We start from the raw sequence: 17,360 nt of genomic DNA, 5'->3' as shown, positions 1-17,360 counted from the left end.
AACAAGGTTTTCTTCAGCACAATGTGATACGACACAACTCAGTGAAACAGATGTAAGAACACAGTGAATGGAGTCACTTTCTGCTACAGTGCATTTTCATCACGGTGACTGAGCAGAGGGGAAGCAGGAGGGAGCTCTGATGACAAACTGAAGATGCACGATGAATAAATAACGTCTAATGAACAGTATCAATATGTTCGGGACACTTTAAATTCTGTTTGCATGTGTCTTTGCATGCCAAATAGATTTATACCCTACAGAGAGGTGCAACGAGCCCTGGCCGCAGGTTATCGATCTATGTTAAAAGTTTTTCTCATTTTCTATTTAGGTTATGTTGGGAGGGATCGGGTGTGTTATTTTAATTTATTCACTTATTCATTCATTATTTCATTCTCACTTCAAGTTGTATCACGCTGTAAATTATGTCATATTGATAATCATTACTCTACTTTATATTGAGCCTAGCTGTATAATGAGATAACACAGCAGCTTGTGTATGTGAGGGTTTGCTTGCAGCATCTGTGGTGGATTGTAAGTCGTTGCAGTTCAAAATACAGAACCTCTACATCCGAGGGAGGAGTTGTCGTGTGAAAGCTCTTCACATAATGAGCAGCGGCAATGACCGGAGTGGCAACAAAGTGAGCAGTGGCTATAATTGTAGTGGTTTAGAGGGGAGTCGTATAGCAATGTTTATGGCCGCGGCAGCGAGCAGCAGCAATGCAAAGTGGGCAATAACGCGACTGCACCGACATCGAGTGTACGACACCTCACACCGCCTTCAATCATATTTGTGCGTTGGATATCAAGAGACCAGACTGCAATGCATCACATCTGAATGTAGCATTGTGAATTAACACCTCAACCGGCTCCACTGGCATCAATTAAAAGCATGTGCATAGTATAAGCAGTGTGTGTCGCTGTCTTTTTATCTGTCAAACTTCTCTCATCGCTTCAGCAGTGCATCTTTTTAATAAAAATAATTCTATTATCTATAGCATCTGCTGCACATTATATGGTTATGTGAGGGTTATTAGCAGGCAACAGGGGGCTGCCGCCGAATTCCCTCTGACTGACTGGAGCATGCACTGCCCTTTGCTAAACAACCCAACTCTCCAGACTTATGGTTCCATTATAGTTCCATTAGCTGTGAGGGGAGAAAAAAAAAAGAGGCGGGAGAGGAGGGAGGGGTAGAAAGGAGGAGGGAGAGAGGGAGGATAAAAATCCAAAGGATAATAATTGAGAATGAGAAAGAAGCAGGGAAGGGTGGAGAGAGCTGGAGAATGATGAGCTGAAGAGCATACAAAGAGGGGAAAGAAAATGGTTCTTTCATCTTGTCAGCTTTCAGAAAGACTCATGCTCCGAAAACTGAAGAACAAGCCCAACCCCATACTTCACAACTATCATCACCCGTAGATTGAGAGCCGGTCGAGGAAAAAAAAAAAAAAAAAAAAAGAGCGTGGAGCGGGGCGAGGAAATGGAGAAATGAGTGCCTGGATTTGAGAGGGAGAAGAGATGAGGGGGGCGGGGGGAAATCTGTGCAAACTCAGAGGAAGTGCATGATCTGAAACTAGACAGCTCTAAATAAGGCTTTTTCCGTTTTTGGGGGGCTATTGAGAGAGAGTGGAAGTGAGAGGCGAGCTGTGTTTCGGATACGTTATCTCTGCTCAGATGCACTGACAAATGCTATCAAGATACTTTGCCGTTCATCCATTGGAGTCAGACTGAACCGTTGGCATCCATCCGTACTCGCATTTCATCAAATGTCAAGTCGTTACTCACACTTTATCCTATATCGTCATATTTATTTGAAAACATGTTATGCAGGTCTTCACTTCAACACTTGAGGGTGTATTTTGTTCTTTCACCTACATGAATACTCCACATTTCTCCTTTTACAGCTTCAAAACAAACAAAAAAAACATCCAGGTAAAACAAAAATACCCTGCTTTCTTGTTCCGTGTACATAATCCATGCCTCACAGTTTTTAATTTTGCCTGTCGGCTGGAGTGATTGCATTGCATTAGGTCTGCCCAAGCAAATAATAAGGAAACAATTCGGCCAAGAGAAGCTCCCACAACATTAAGTTAACGTCTATGAATTGCCAGTGTCTTTCTGCAAATATTCCAGCCTCTCATTGCCACATCGGTGGCGGCACAATTTCAGCATTCATCTTAACAGTGTGATCTGTGGTCAGGTCTGAAGCGCTAGTCTATCAGAGAGTAATTGGAACAGCTTGGCCTGTAAAGCAGGCCTCTACTTAGCTCCGTTTCTCTGTTAAAGCCCAGCCAATGAAGCACTCTGCCAGCTCCCCTCATGGTGGCAATCCAGCTTTATTGATCCCATCACTCCTATTTTTATTAAGGCTGCTCATGTATACCATTTTCAACTGGGTCTCCACAAAAAAAGTCAGACTTTGCTCCCTCTACCCACACATACACACACACTTTGCGATTGCTCCTTCTTCTTTTTTTATTTGGCTCTTTAGAAACACGCGAAAGCTCTGGCTACAGTACGCCGCTTCTTTCACACAACCAGCTCACGTTGCTAATGCGTCTTAGGCTGTCTTTACACTGCAGGTCTAGATGCCCAATTCCGATTTGTTGCCTATATCCGATTTTTTTGACGGTCTATTTACATGTTCTATCAGAAGTGACCCAGATCTGATAATCTGCATTTACACCTGCTGTGCCTGCATGAAACGACCCGCTGGAAATAAACTAGTGATTTCAGGAAATTGTCACGTAATAATATATAATATAGTAATATTTTTAAACAAAGGTGAGTCTGGTGTTCAGAGTTTATATCCAACACGTCACTTACAAAGTGAACGTTACAAAATAACATTAGTGAAGTGGCTGCGTGGAGCCTTTTTTTTTACAGTCTATGCGTGGAGCGGAGCTGCTGTGAGATGAGCAGCTGAGTGACGGTGACAGTTGTGCCACCGTTTGATCCTCCGTCGCTCGCGTCGTGAGGACGGGGACAGCCTCACACATTTATACAATGTTTGTTTTTCCTCTCTTGATTTCTTATCGGCTCGGTTCGGTTTTTGCCGGTAGGAAAACCTGAAATCTGGTGTTTATCTCACGCTCCCTCGCTTGCCCTCGTATCGATCCGCATAGAAATGAATGTTACTGTAGTGGCTATATGAAAACAAGAACTAGTGAGGGGGAAAAAAACAGACGCGCGGACACCACAAAAAATATTTTTTTATTTATTTAAACCTTTATTTTAACTCGTTGGTCATTGAGGTTTCCCTCATTTACAGGGACGGCGAGTTTATTAAACACTGTAACGCCTGTGACAGTGATTACAGCTGGCCACAGCTGACCACGGTAGTCCAGGTCAGCCCCACGTGTCAATCACGGACTACAGAGGTTCAGCAAGAGGCGTGAGCACGTGAATTAATATTATCATTGATGACGTATGACACGCATTGCCAGGGAAGATCCGATCTGTCTGTTTAGACTGCAGACGCATTGGCAGAGATCCGATTTGTATCTGATTTATTTCCACATATAACGGGGGCCTGAAACTGATCTGACAATATCCGATTCCATGCGCATTTGTCCCGTTTACACATTCATGTTACAGATCCGATCTGAGCCACTTGAGAGGAAAAAATCGGAATTGGGCCACTTGAACCGTGCAGTGTAAAGACAGCCTTAGACACGAGGGGTCACAGAGGCCTCGGCAAAGTCTTGCTTTCACATTAAGTGGAGATTTTCTTTTGTAATGATGTGTATCTGACCGCATTTTCAGCTCCAAAAACAGTGGGCAGGTGTGAAACTACAGATGGCCTCCGGGCCTTTAATGTCAAGCTGAGTTTGAAGAATATTGCCCTAAAAGTGCAGGCACAAACTGCTGGGTTCTCCTCCTCACATAAAATGGCCCATGTGGTTTTATGCACATGGGCCGAGAGTAGAGAGAAAACCAAGCAAAGAAAAAAAAAAATCAAGGACACAGAGCGAATGGACCAGTTTAGTCATAGATCCAGGAAACCAGAGAAAAGATAATCATCATATATTTGAAATCGATTCACATCTTGCTCCATGGCTCAAATGCGACATGTGTCTTTTCACAACAAATCACAGATTGAAACCTGGACTCCCTGGAACTCATGGGACGCTCTTCCCTCGCTGTGGCGACTGGCTTGTTGGCCGATGAAAGCGCTCTCCGTCTCTTCTTAACTGAATTGTAAAGCCACTTATAAAGAGTTGAGCATCTGGCCCTTGTGGTCGACGCCTGTTTGTTTTTGCCAGACGTCAGTTGTTTTTCCTCAGATTTCACATTTTGGCAGGTTCTCCCCCTGCTTTCTTCTCTCTCCCGTGCCCGGCCGCAGCCGGACCGACTGGGCCTGATCGAATCAACACAGGCTTGGAGAGCCAGATTCGGTGGCAGCCTCGGGCCTGTTCACACCCCCAGATAATCTGCATTACAAACCTGAGCCAAGATTCCAGTCTCCATTACAAACAAGGTTGAGAGGGAGTCCTTTAAAAAGAAATAAGCAAAGCCAGACTGTAATTGGATGCAAACAAACCAAACATCTGCATGGATCTCAGGAACTCCTTCGACCTAATATCCATAAATGTGTCATCAATTATTCATGTCTGAACACCAACTGTAGAGCATTCACAAGTCCTATTTATGAGAAAATTATGCATTTCAATTGAACATCTGTTTATGTGCACAGCTTGTGTAAGGGATACCAAACTTCTTTGTGTGTGTGTGTGTGTGTGTGTTTGTTTGTGTTTGGAACCTCCAAACACATTTGAGTCAAAAGCCGTGTGGATTTCATAAAGAATTTGCGTGTGCATTCATCAGTTCTCTTACAATTACTGCGTATTTGTCAGTGGGAAAACACACACACACACACACACACACACACACACACACACACCTGCATGACACACAAACCCCCGCGCACACTCTCCTACCATTAACACCGACTGACAGGGCGCTCTGCCACGTTCCTTTATTTTCATTTCGAGACTTCCAAGTGCTCTTATTGCGTTTGCCTCGCCGTCACCTGGGACACCAACATCTCTCAATTATAAAATCATTCAAGGGCAATTAATCCTGCTATAAAGAGAAAAGGCAGATGATACAGTGTAGAGGGAGAAGGGAGAGGAGGAGCAGAGGTGGATGAGGGGTGAAGGAGGAAGCAGGAAAGAAGGTAATTGTGAGGGAACAAAGCCAAGGAATTAATGTGGGTTTTAAGTACACGTTGGGACGGTGATAATTCATTTACTCGTCGCTTGAGTCCAAATGAAGACCTCTCTCAGAGGGATTCACATTCTCAACGACTGAAATCCTTGATAGCGATGTGATGACAGATGGCGACGGAGCCTGAGCCGTGCTGCTTGTAGTCCGACGGCAGCTTTCAACGTGACAAACCTCCCTCACCTTGGTTCGCTCAAACTCCAAAGTGCCTGAAGAGAGATTGTCAAACATGAATGGAGAAAGCCAAGAGAGATGTGACGAGACGCTACCACGCTGAAGGAAATAGCTCGCTGACCTTATTGAGAAACATCCTCATCATATCTCATGGAGACATTGCTGCAAACTCTAAGTCTAACTCTTTTTTTTTTTTTTCGAAGCGAGCCTTTGCCAAGCACGACTTCCTCAGATTTTTGTTAACAAAGTGTCAAAACATTCACAGGCAGATCACCCTTCCAACTCAACATGTAACAGTCGAGATGAAAGCCCGTGTCTCTCTCCCTCTCGAGTCTTTTGATTTGGTTTCCTCCAAAACCCCCTCAGTGAGACTGTGATTTAAATGAAACCCTCCTTCTGTCCTGACATGACTACTCACAAGATTTCAACAGAAGTCTGTGATTCCATTTGTCCAGATGTCCCATCACTTCTCCTTAACAACAACTACTGTCCCTGTCTACCTTAATCCCACCATCAAGGCAGCATTGCTTTGTATATATCTTTATTCTATATGTGAATTTGTAGTATATGTATATTCTTTTGCATATAGTATATGCATATTTTTTGCACTAGAATATTTTAATTCATTCTATTTTTTAAATTTTATTTAAATTCTTTATTGTGGGGTGGTGCGTGGCGCAGTGGTTAAAGCGGCCGCCCCATGTAGAGGCTACAGTCCTCACCGCAGGCTGCCCCGGTTCGAATCCCGCGTTGGGCAGCCCTTTCCTGCGTGTCATTCCCCCTCTCTCCGCCTCCCCCTTTCCTGTCTATCTCTACTATGTGCTATCAAATAAAGGCAAAAAAGCCAAAAAAAATATACTCAAAAAAAAAAAAAAAATCTTAATTCTATTTTCATCTCTCCCTTTAAACTAGTTCTGGTACCTTTATGTTTGCACCTGACACCAAGACAAGTTCCTCGTGCTGTAAACTGACCTTTACTGCTTTTGGCAATAAAAACAGTTCTGATTCTGATTCTGATTAAGTGTACATGTAGTTTTCTGAATAACATTACGAGTCAAAAACTGTAAAAAGCTACAAAGAAATATATTATTATGATTAATTATACATCAAGCCAACTCTGTTTCATGTGATCAATTATTCACTTGTATAATGTTACAACACAGAAATCCTCAGTTTCAGCTCTGGATTTGATATAGTCGATCTACAACAGCACTGTTGCCACGGGCGATTTACACAAACACTGAGGCGTCACTTCTGTTTGCAAAGAGTTCAAGTGACACATCTTTCATTAAGTTGTCAGTCTGAACCCATTCAGGACGCCGGCTATACATTAGCTCCTTAAAAAATAAATAAATACAAATCAGTAGCTTGTGTTTTTTCCATGGCAACACCCGATGATTGCATACATTGGCATTCTCTACAGTGATTCCAGCAGCTTCTGTATGACCAATTACACACATTTCATATTGTTTGGATTCTTTTGACATTTTCCTCTGTGATTAGCTGCTGTGTGGATTATTACTGCTGTGCATATTTATGGCTTCAGTTCTTCAATTATATCATGTATTTTTGATCCTCTCACGTCTGTGCCTTCACTCACAAATCCTGCTATGTATTGTGCCAGTGGTGTGAGTGCGATAAAAAATGATGTGACAGTGATGGACTTCACACTATCTAAAGAACATACTGAAGCTGTTAAGAAACTTTCACTGAGATGTGTCAGCTGAGTGTAAAGCTCCCAATAATCTCACAGCGGACTTCAAAGTTTGGTTCTGGGTTTGTAGGACAGGACTGCGGTTTTCATCTTTCGACCATGCAACGTTTGAAACTTCAAACTTCAAAACTTAGAAGCTGCTGTAAAAAGTGCTATTGACTCCTAATGACTGGACTCAAGGCTAAAGCCACAGAAATATCTTCTGGTTAATGTTGTAAGATTAAGAAGGGAGGGTCATTAAAAAGCTTTTTTTTTATGTTGTTCCACCTGTGTTGTGAGTTATTAAATAACAATTTGCAAAACATGAGAAGAAAATGAGCATGTAAAAAAAAGGCAGCATACTGTAGCACATGCACACAAACAATGCGGTAGCACTCAACCCTCTTCCAAAGGCCAGTACCAAAACACTAATTAATCCGAATGCACACAGAGAGAGAAACCTTGACGAAGCCGTGGATCTGGAAATACTTATGAAAGGAAAAAATAAAAAGATGGAAAAGATGAACACAGCATGCCATCTTAAAAACTGCACACAAAGAGCCGAATAACTTAAAGTACATTCCTGAAGTCCTTAAGTGAGTGCTTGTGTGTTTACGTGGTGTTGTGTGCGAGCCTCACCCAGACTTCTGTTCTGCCTATACTGCAGCGAGCAGAGGAAATAAAGCAGATTTCTGCTTTTGCCCTAATTGAGTGAGCGTACGGTTAGTAAGTTAAAACAATTACGTCTGTGGGCCAGTAGCCCAGTGGACTGTGAAGTGCACAACAACAGTGCAGAGGGAGATTTCAGCAAGAAGGAGCGGCCTCATTAATAGAAAGCAGTGTAATCAAGCTCGAGCTTATTCAGCTGAAAACATCTAAGATTTTGCCAAGGATACGCAGCTACAGCTGGGTAGCGTACAAGCACAGAGACCTAGATTAGCAGAGATTGAGTGTGTGTGTCCGTGCATCTTGGCGTGCGCACATGTGGGGGTGCCTGCATGAATATGTGCGTCTCTTTGTGTCTGCGTATCTGTGTGTCTCTGTGTGTGTATGTGTGTGTGTGTGCTCTCCTGAGCACAAATATACGCCAAATCAATTCAAATTAGGTCATCTCTTCACTCAGTCTAATGTTCCATAAAAGATGTAAGAGGCCCCATCCGTATCGCTGTCTGTTTCTGACATTACTTATCTCTAGGTGTCTGCTGCAGCCTCTCAGGCAATACAGGCCATTTCTATGGCAAACTTAATGGACTGTTGCATAAGCCACCTAAAGCCTGCCCTGCCATTCGTGACACTGAGTGTGAGAAGTAACTGTGAGAGGGGGAATTTTAAGGGGGAAAAAAGCCTGAGGAAATTACATGTCCTAAAAGGCTCCTAATCTAGTCTCCCCTCCATCGGCGATACAGCCGCGGCTGTGGGCTGTCAGCGAATGTTCAAGTTTAAACCAGTGTCCTGGCTTGAAACTTTGGACAAGTGGGAGACGGGTGAGTGGCCGGTGAAACTGCCATGGGCGAGAGAGACAGAGCACGGGCACAGCTAAGTGAAGCTCACAGGAAAAAAGCACTTTGCTTTATATATAATCAATTATTTCAAATGCTTCTTTAAAGGGATAGTTAAACATTATGAGACAGAGTTGTTTTTGAGGTAAATTCATGCAAAACCGCTGATGCGGGTTACTGTTGAGGGCAGTTTCTCGGCAAGCAGTCTCTGCAATTGCCTTGATAACGACTCCATCTTGTAACGTTCCGTTATTATCTCATAGCGTGGTGAATGTGCAGGTTACAACTTGTCCACCAGAGGGTTTTGGAGTTGTTGGATTGTGTATTTGATGAGTTTGATGAGGGAAACCAAGAAATCCCATTAACCTCCGTAGCATAGCTCTGTGCAGCTCGCGGCTCTGCTCCACCGTTCTAAAAATAACTTGCACCGAGAAATAAAGGTAACAAACCTACTCCTATAACTATAGGGATTATGGCAATGGACCAGTTTGCTAAAATGTTGAACTATCCCTTTAAAGTAAAATCAGAAAGGAAAAAATTGGGAAAAATTAGATATTGAAAGAAGAGAAAGAGACTAATTGCATCAATGCTGTGCAGAAACAGAATTGGGCGGAAGGAAGAGGAAGTTTCAAGATGCACCACCTAAGAAAGGTTGCAGGTTCAAACACCAGTCACCAAACTCTTCAAAAGGAGCCCGGCCACAGGTTTAAGTCGTGCGTGGGGTTTAAGCTCACTATCGTCCAAAACCACTCAGCCGCCCGCTCCTGCAAGCTCAGCAAGAACTTGCAAAAGCGGAAGAACCCGACTTGAACTCTCCTTTTTTTCCCCTTTTCCTCCCTCTATCTCCTTCACACCACGCTGCGAGAAAGTCCCAGTGGGTAGAAACGCTCACATCTGAACCTGAGCGAAGACGAGCGAGGTGATAGGGTTGAAATCGCGCCCCCCCGTGGGGAAGGGGGCTTCCGGGGCGCCGCGTGTGTGGCGGCTGTCACCCAGGAGTTCAAGACCATCAAGCGCGGATGTCGACGTGCGTGTCAAAAAGAGCCAAGTGAAAAGACTAAGTAGGACACAGACGGCGTGTGTGTAGAACAACAGTAAAAGTGGGTGTTTGTTGGAACATGAAAGAGAAAATGCTGCAGCTTAATATAGAAACATACAACACCCACAAACTGTACACAACTGCTACAACCGGCGGGTTACTGTATTTCACAGCTCTTATTACAAAGTCACACATTGAGGTCGGTCGCCAACTTCGCCGCCATCAGCACTTAAGTATGCAAATAATTACAGCCTTGTCATTTGCACCAATACGCGGGATGTGATGTGATGTGTTTTTTTCCCCCTTCCACGTTATTTCACCATCCATATACGGCGCCACAGCAGGAGCAGAACTGAACAAGTCAGCATGACCACAAGCTGTACTTCCAAAAACTCAAGTAGGTATAAAACTATGTTAAAATTATATGTGGGCCGAGCCAAAGTGAGCAAGTTCTGAATATAGGCCTGCTTTGAAAAGTGGAGACCATTTTGGTGCCATCATTTCCACTTCCACTTTAGTTAAATATTGCCCGTGGCAGAGATTTGTGGTCACCCGGCACACAGCAGATGGTTGTATTTTCTTTCATTAACGCACACCGTCTCCGTGCATTAGTTTACATTCACACTCTGCAGAGCCCGCTCCTTCTAAGACCTACTTATAGATTCACCACATCATCAAACTATACTCAAAATGAGACAACACATTCAGGTAACATCTATCTTTCCGCATATGTTTCATTTGAATTCATGTGCTAAAGCTAGACTCTCTTTTGCATGTATTTCCACTGCACCTGTCCTCCCACCTTCGCGCCGCGTGCATCGCCTGGGGCACAAAAATACAGAACTTAAAAGGCAAAGCACATTTCATGGTCAGGTAAGTCAGATGTCACAACTCTGTTCCTAAAAAAGACCCGAAAATAATGTGTGTTAGAAAAATATTGAATCTAATATAACACACAAGAAAGGCTGCGTTACAAATTGGAGGTGTGGGGATTGAAAGAAGTGGGTGGAGTGGAGGGTGCTCTGTTATTAAAGCTGGATTCGCACTCGGAGCTAAAAGTCAGGATTTGGCTTCTGCAGATGTTTACCATCCAGCTGTTCAGGAGTGTACAGTATGTAACAGGATCTTTATCACTGCAGACAGAGCCGACAGTTTTCATAGTTAATGTCTAACCAACGGTCCTCATGGTGCTTTAAATGGAAAAGGGGGGGAATATGTACGTCACTGGAGATTAAGAATGTTTTTGTTAAACCCAGAGCATCGGGAATGACTCAAGCTCCACTTGACTCTCCTGAACTCTTGACTCTTCCACGTCTGACTTCTGTACAAGTCTGAACAAGTTTAGTCTGCGAGTTTGAAACAAACCAACCGACACTTCAAAAACTTGGCGTTTTTTGTTGGTTTGTTTAATAGCAATAAGTTGACTGAGCTGCCTGCACCACACGCACTGTCACAGACCTGGAAGCTGCCCAGATAAGCCATCTGTTATCCGTCTGATCTGTTGGCTACTGAGCAAGCTCCACTGGAGCAGTTGGGAGGGTTAAGTGCCTTGCTCAAGGGCACCTCAGGGTGGTTATGAACTGAAGACCTTTTTTTTTGGCCACAAGTTAAGAGTATTTACAGACCTGGTAATATTTTAGTCTTTACAGAACCGACTTGACCCTCACAGCTGTACAATCACCTCGTACAGAGGCAGGCAGCTTATGCCTCTGCAAAAGCTGCATAAGTGCATCCAAGAAGGCAATAATGAGAACGGAAAAAGGGCCTATGCATGATAAAATGTGCATAAAATGAAAAATGTGTACGGTATTTTTGTGCTATATTTGCATGAAATTTTCAGTATGTGCATGTCTGTGTATGTGTGTACGGTTGTGAAGCGTGTTTAATTAAATTTCACACGCTGTGAAGTGTCAGATTGAGAAGTGCCCCTCTTCTCTCTCTCTTGCACATAGACACAGTCCCAGTCACACACACACACACGGCTGTGATACTGGTAGTGGAAAGCAGATGAGATGTGATTTGAGTGGGTGGGAACAGACACTCCTGATAAGTGAATGGCTTGTTTTTAATTGCTGGTCTGGAATAATGCAGGCTCACGAGGAGAACACGTACTACAACTTAATGCATGCGAGTGCACACACATGTTTAAATGATGTCACTCATGGATGAGCGATGAGCGATGGGTGCAGGGGTGGATAGGTGAAAACAGACAGAGCAGAGAGTGGTCACGTTTTTTTTTGGGGGGGGGTTTGACACCTTGGTGCGACTGGTGGTTTTGGGTGGTTTCATCTGAGCACCCTTGTGTCCACCTGACACATGCGCGCCATACACAGCAGGGACCAAAGAGCCAGTGTTGGTTGAGGCTGTAGAGTGTGCGACAGGCTGTGATATCACTCTGTCACACAGCCATGCACCAGGATTTGATAGTAAGGAGCAACAATGAGGCAGCTCTGGTCAGTCAGCTCCCCCTCCTCCTGCAACGAAGGAGCAGTGACCCTCACACACACACACACAGCGATCGCCGATCAGCCACAGCATTACAGCAAATTGCTGCTTTTAATTTTGTGGCTGATAGGTTCATTTTTTCCCTTTTCGCTTAGTTAATCCATGAAACTGCAGAAAATAATTGAAACTACAGAATGAGTTTTAAATCACATTACCGATGGTTCAGAGTGTTGGTTCAGCCTCAACACTGGAACCAGTCACCTGTTTTAGTGTTGTTACATCTCATTAATACATCCGAGTTATACTTGGCTCATTATTTTTCATTTTCTGGTATTTGAAAAGTCCTTGAAATTATTGACATTTGTTTACGCGGAAATTGGGAAAACAAGTCAATCATACAAAATACAGGTTTCAGTTTGTTTATCTTAGAGACACTCTGCTGTATCAGCAGCCCTCCACCCCCCCAATCTTTCTTTCCACTTCCAATTATTGTAAAGTGTTTTCAAAGCTGTCAATGTCACTTCACGGTCTGTTTTTGTGGCAACACAAAAAACATTTGGATGGATGTGGGGACATAAATTTAGTTGAAATCTTTTTAAACTGATCCACTCCTGGAAATTAGGTTATATTTCAGGATGGATGCTGAGGATGCCTCCGTCAAATATTTGCCATTATATCCTGTATATCTTCCATTACAATCCTTAAAGTAACAGACAATACCAGCACACAATGGGGAATCTGAACACTGGATTTGTATAGGCTGTTTCTTTTTTAATATTGTTTTTAAAATCAACACATAATTCAAAACAAAGCATTTTTTTGTATGCTTGGCTGACCTTCCTCAATCAAACATATGCATTTGAAATTTCACTTAAAGGTGCCATATGTAAGTTTTGCTAATGCTACATAGCCTATATAGAACCAATGTTAGCATCAACAGTTATTTATCATTGTGAAAGAAATGTTCCTTACTTGCTGAGAGCTGTCTCGCTTTGCTTCTATTTGTATCACTACTACCTCTGCTGAAGTTAGCATGCTAACCAGTTAGCCCCAGTGAGACCGTATTGTCATTTTCTGATACCGAGTCACTAGTATCCAGTCTGCCCTGAAGAAGTGATGCATGTTATCACTTCTTGTCTTACACATGAAAGGAAACATCTGTTAATGCTAATGTTAGCCATGTAGCAAAAGCAAAATTTACACATTGCTCTTTAAAATGAGCAATAAAACAAAACGAGTAAACGACTCATCATGATTCAACAGTTTCACCCTGTCCAATCTTAACAAGCTAAACACTTCATACCAACGCACATATCAACTCAGATTCTTCTAATCCTACACAAAAGCACGCAATCGTCTGACAAACAGTAGGCCTATGACACATACTGTATATTGGATCCTCTCTGTTACTCAAGCATGATTTTTTTTCTCACTTCTGAATCACACATGATTCAGTCTCCTATTGTTCCCATTTTAACCATGAAACGGAGGATGACTGTCACTGAAACACACGCTCGTCTGTTGTCTGGGTCATTACATAGACTTACTCATCTAAATAACTGCTGAAAAGAAATGAACTTTTGTGCGCATGTTATCTCCTGCATAAAGAAATAATAAAAAAGAAAATGTAAAATAAAAATGCAAACTCTGGAGATGAAGTGAGCTTGAAGGTTTTTTTTTCTTTCTTTTCTTTCTTTCTCTGGCACGGACCATTTTTCTTCCTTAAATTAAAGCTGAAAGCAGCAGCAGCAGCAGCAGCAGCAGGTCTCCAGGCAGGCAACTGCAAAAAACTCCATCAGGAGAAAGGAGCGTTACAGTTAATACCAAACAGACCAGCGGTGGGAATATGCGGCGTAAGCGTCTGCAGAGATGTACATCATCCTTCTGTTGGCTTGTGCATGTGTTTTTGTTGTGTGTGGTTAAGACAGAGAGAGGCAAGGAGGTGGAGTGTGCTGTTATTACGCACACACCTACGCACACCGGAGACCCCCCCAAGGCCCCACAATGCAGGCACTGTACTGTAAGTAAGTAATCCAGATCCCCTTGTGAGTATGTGTGTGCGTGCGCGCTCTTATGTGTTGGTTTCACGTGCGCCTTTTGTGCCACTGTGATGTCTCCAGAGTGGACTGTTTTCTTATGTGTGGAGATGCGTTATTTGTGTGTATGTCAGAGAGAGAGAGACGTGTGTGTGTGTGTATGAGTGTGCTGCCTCATACATGTTTGATTGGAGGATTTGGTCTTCTCTCTATAAACAAGGCTTCCTCAGTCTGAGCAGGGCGCCTATTTGAGCTTGCATAGGTAAGCCAGCGAAATCGGCTGATCAACATTCACACTGCATGCACACTCGCCTTTCCTTTCCTATCCTTTTCTTTCCTTTCCTTTCAGCTCAATTAAACTCATTTCAATCTAACTGAATTGTTTTATTCCCACCCTCTCTTTCACACTGTCCCTGTCTCTTCTTCTGTTGTTCTCCTCTATTGTCATCTCTCATCCTGCGCTCTCTCCTCATCTCCTCTGTTCTGCTCTTCTCTAACTCGCTTCTATTCAAGTCTTTTCAATTCAATTCTTCACATTCTCTGCTTCTATTTCCCCTCCTCTCTCTTCTTTTCTTGCTGTTCTGCTCCATTGTCTCCCCTTCACTCCTCTCCTCTCTCCTCTCCTCTCCCATCGTCCTCTGCCACACATGCAATATTCATGGAAGGCCATTAAGGAAACACACACATACCAGGCTAAAACAGACCTCGCTTAGACAAGCATGAAATAAGCAATTCTGAATACAAAAAACAATAATCCGCAGGAAAATCGGCGGGCGCCTCACACGTACGACCGCTGCCTGCTAAATGACCGCACTTCCCCACCTCCCGCCTCAAACATCCCCATCGCCTCCAGACCACGTCATTCTGCTTCAAAACCAAACTTCCTGTCTCAGCCGTTCTGTCTGTCGTGCACATTCAAAAAGCAGACGTCAGGGGAAGAAGCTCCTCAGTCGACTCCCATTAAAGCAAGTGACACTTTCAACTTGGAGGCCCCTGTACGTACAAGCGGCTTAATGTCACACAATGTTGCCGTTGTAACTCGGTTAGGGCGGGGCGGAGGGAGAGGACTCAGAGGACCAGACATCTACTGTCATTTAGTCACAGGGAGGAGACATGAGAAAGAGGTAATTAGTGAGGAGCCATTTAAGAGCTGGGGACAAATGGCAGCAAGGGAGAGGAGAAAATACCAGTGGGAGAGAGGGAGCAGAATGGACGACAGTCAGAGGGAGATGTAATGAGCAAAAAGAGGAGGAAATGCAGGAAAAGAGGAGGATGATGAAGCGAAAAAAATAAGATTAAAGAAAAGTCCCAGGGTTTAATTTTTCATAGCTCTGGTCCTCACTGCTCATGATTGTGGTTAAAGTGAACTAACAAAAGCAACTGCTGAGGACTGGAAACCAGAAACACCAGAAAGATTTTAGCCAGGTTATCAAAATGACCGTGTTCAGGAGGCAAAAAGTCAAACTGAATGCACCTGAAATGTGTGTTACAATCAATCACTCCAGGGCAGAGTGGGTCAGAAGTTAAACCGGGGGAAAGTCTGTAAACAGTGATGGATGTTTACGTTGGAGAATTTGTGTTATAATTTCAACTGTTTGCCTCGGTTTTCGATTTCCAATATCTCTATTTGTCTGAGCGCCGGTGCTGGGAACGCGCTCCGACTTCTTCTTACTGATGTTTCAAAAAAGTATCCAGACAAAGAAAAATTAAACTTTGACCTGAGGATGGCACCTAATGGAAAGACAGAGATTCACTGTTTGCTGGGTCATGTAGTTGAAATCACCCTGAATTTCTCTTTAAAAGGCAAACAAAGCGAAAGAAGGAGAGTACATACAGTAGTGAGGGACGGGGGACGGGGACATTGAAGGGCATCCAGCCCTTCAGTTAGCAGGTGGTGCTGAGGTGAAGTGTGAGTGATGCAGAGGCCTGGTATGTGGTCCCTCCTGAGAACGGCGGGGCAGGCAGGGGTCCCGTCCCGGCAGCTACTATTATGGCAGCTCCATGTTGTTTTGGCTTCAAGAGCTGAGGTGTCATCCTGCACGGGGCTAAACTTCACTGACACAACAGCAGCATGCAACAATGTGTATTTGTTTGTGTGTGTGTGTGTTTGTTTGTGTGTGAGCCTCGCCGGCATATCCAGCAGTAAGAGCCTGGGGGAGGCCTTGTCACGGCTTTCACAAGCCTGGCAACTCATAATGCCATTGTTAGCATATGGCTGTGTGCTAAGTGAGTTGTCTTTTGCTTCATCAAATATTCACAATAACAAACAGAATGAAACCCTCGGCCTGGTTGGTATTCATGTTTAATTGATGGCTCTCTCTCCTCTGTTCTCACCCTGCTCTTTCTCTTTTAAGTCTTCTCTTTTCGTGTGTGTGTGTGTGTGTGTGTGTCTTGTGCGTCAGCAGCCGGTTCACAAAAACACATTGTACACGGACGATTTAGGAGTCGTCCATGTTGGTATTTGCCTGATTTACGAGAGGATCTTGTCAGTCCTAAATTAAAGCTCCCACTTCTCCAGTGTTTTTGCTCGGGGTTTTTTTGGACAACATAAGATATGTTTGTGGTTTTGAGAACTAAAAACCATCTCAGTGTAGCTTTATATCTGTCAGGCTTCTCTCTGGAGCTCTGGTAGCAACAGTTTGGCTGGCCAATCAGAGGACAGGAAGGTCTGGGGATGCTTCTTTTCAGGTCCAGGTGGGCGGGGCTTGGGACGACTAAGAGCGATGACTGCTTTGTTTTGACATCACAAAGTTACAGTGGTCCACTTCTCCTGTGGATATGGGTGGATAAGTAATTCAAGCTGCATTATGGGAAATCTGGGTTCTATACAAACTCTATGTAAAAAAGACACAATCTGTTAAAAGACGCCACAGAATTTGCTTCAAATGAGCAGAACTAGTTTTGACCTGTTGGTAAAACTTTATACGAAACTTTCATTAAAAATAAAAATAAAAGCCACCCTCATCACAACCGTCAAATGACCTGGTGAAAGTTACTGTCACAGATGGAGCGTACGTCCAAATAACTGCGCCATCAAAAAGATGAGGACGTGTTTGTCAACCGGAACAAATATCCATTTCACTATGCACACAGCTGGGTGTCACTCGGTGCACGGACAGGGTCCGTCTCTGGGGACAATTTATTATGTCGGCTCGCAACATGTCAGCTTTGAATATGTAGCCATTGTAAAAATGGCGACATTATTTGGACCTCCTGCTGGTGCATTGCTATGATGAATTCACCAACACAAACTG

The 17,360-nt window shown here is 43.6% G+C and overlaps 1 protein-coding gene across 9 annotated transcripts in view; it reads right to left on the bottom strand.

The window, feature by feature from the left end:
- The window catches only part of sdk2b (sidekick cell adhesion molecule 2b), a 286,226-nt gene that overhangs the window by 193,180 nt on the left and 75,686 nt on the right, over positions 1–17,360 (bottom strand). The window contains exon 1 of one of the 9 annotated variants that reach the window (XM_085762332.1): positions 13,717–13,798. The exons of the other annotated variants lie outside the window; for them this stretch is intronic. Within the exon in view, the coding sequence (XP_085618458.1) occupies positions 13,717–13,783 (67 nt within the window). The 5' untranslated portion in view covers positions 13,784–13,798. Of the gene's footprint in view, positions 1–13,716; positions 13,799–17,360 lie in introns of those variants that run through there. 9 annotated transcript variants of the gene reach the window in all.

This window comes from Trachurus japonicus, chromosome 19 (genome assembly GCF_045865225.1).
Source record: "Trachurus japonicus isolate A0001 chromosome 19, Traja_1.0".
Taxonomy (NCBI): domain Eukaryota; kingdom Metazoa; phylum Chordata; class Actinopteri; order Carangiformes; family Carangidae; genus Trachurus; species Trachurus japonicus.
Note: the sequence above shows the minus strand (reverse complement) of the source record. Positions and strands in the feature narration are given on the sequence as shown.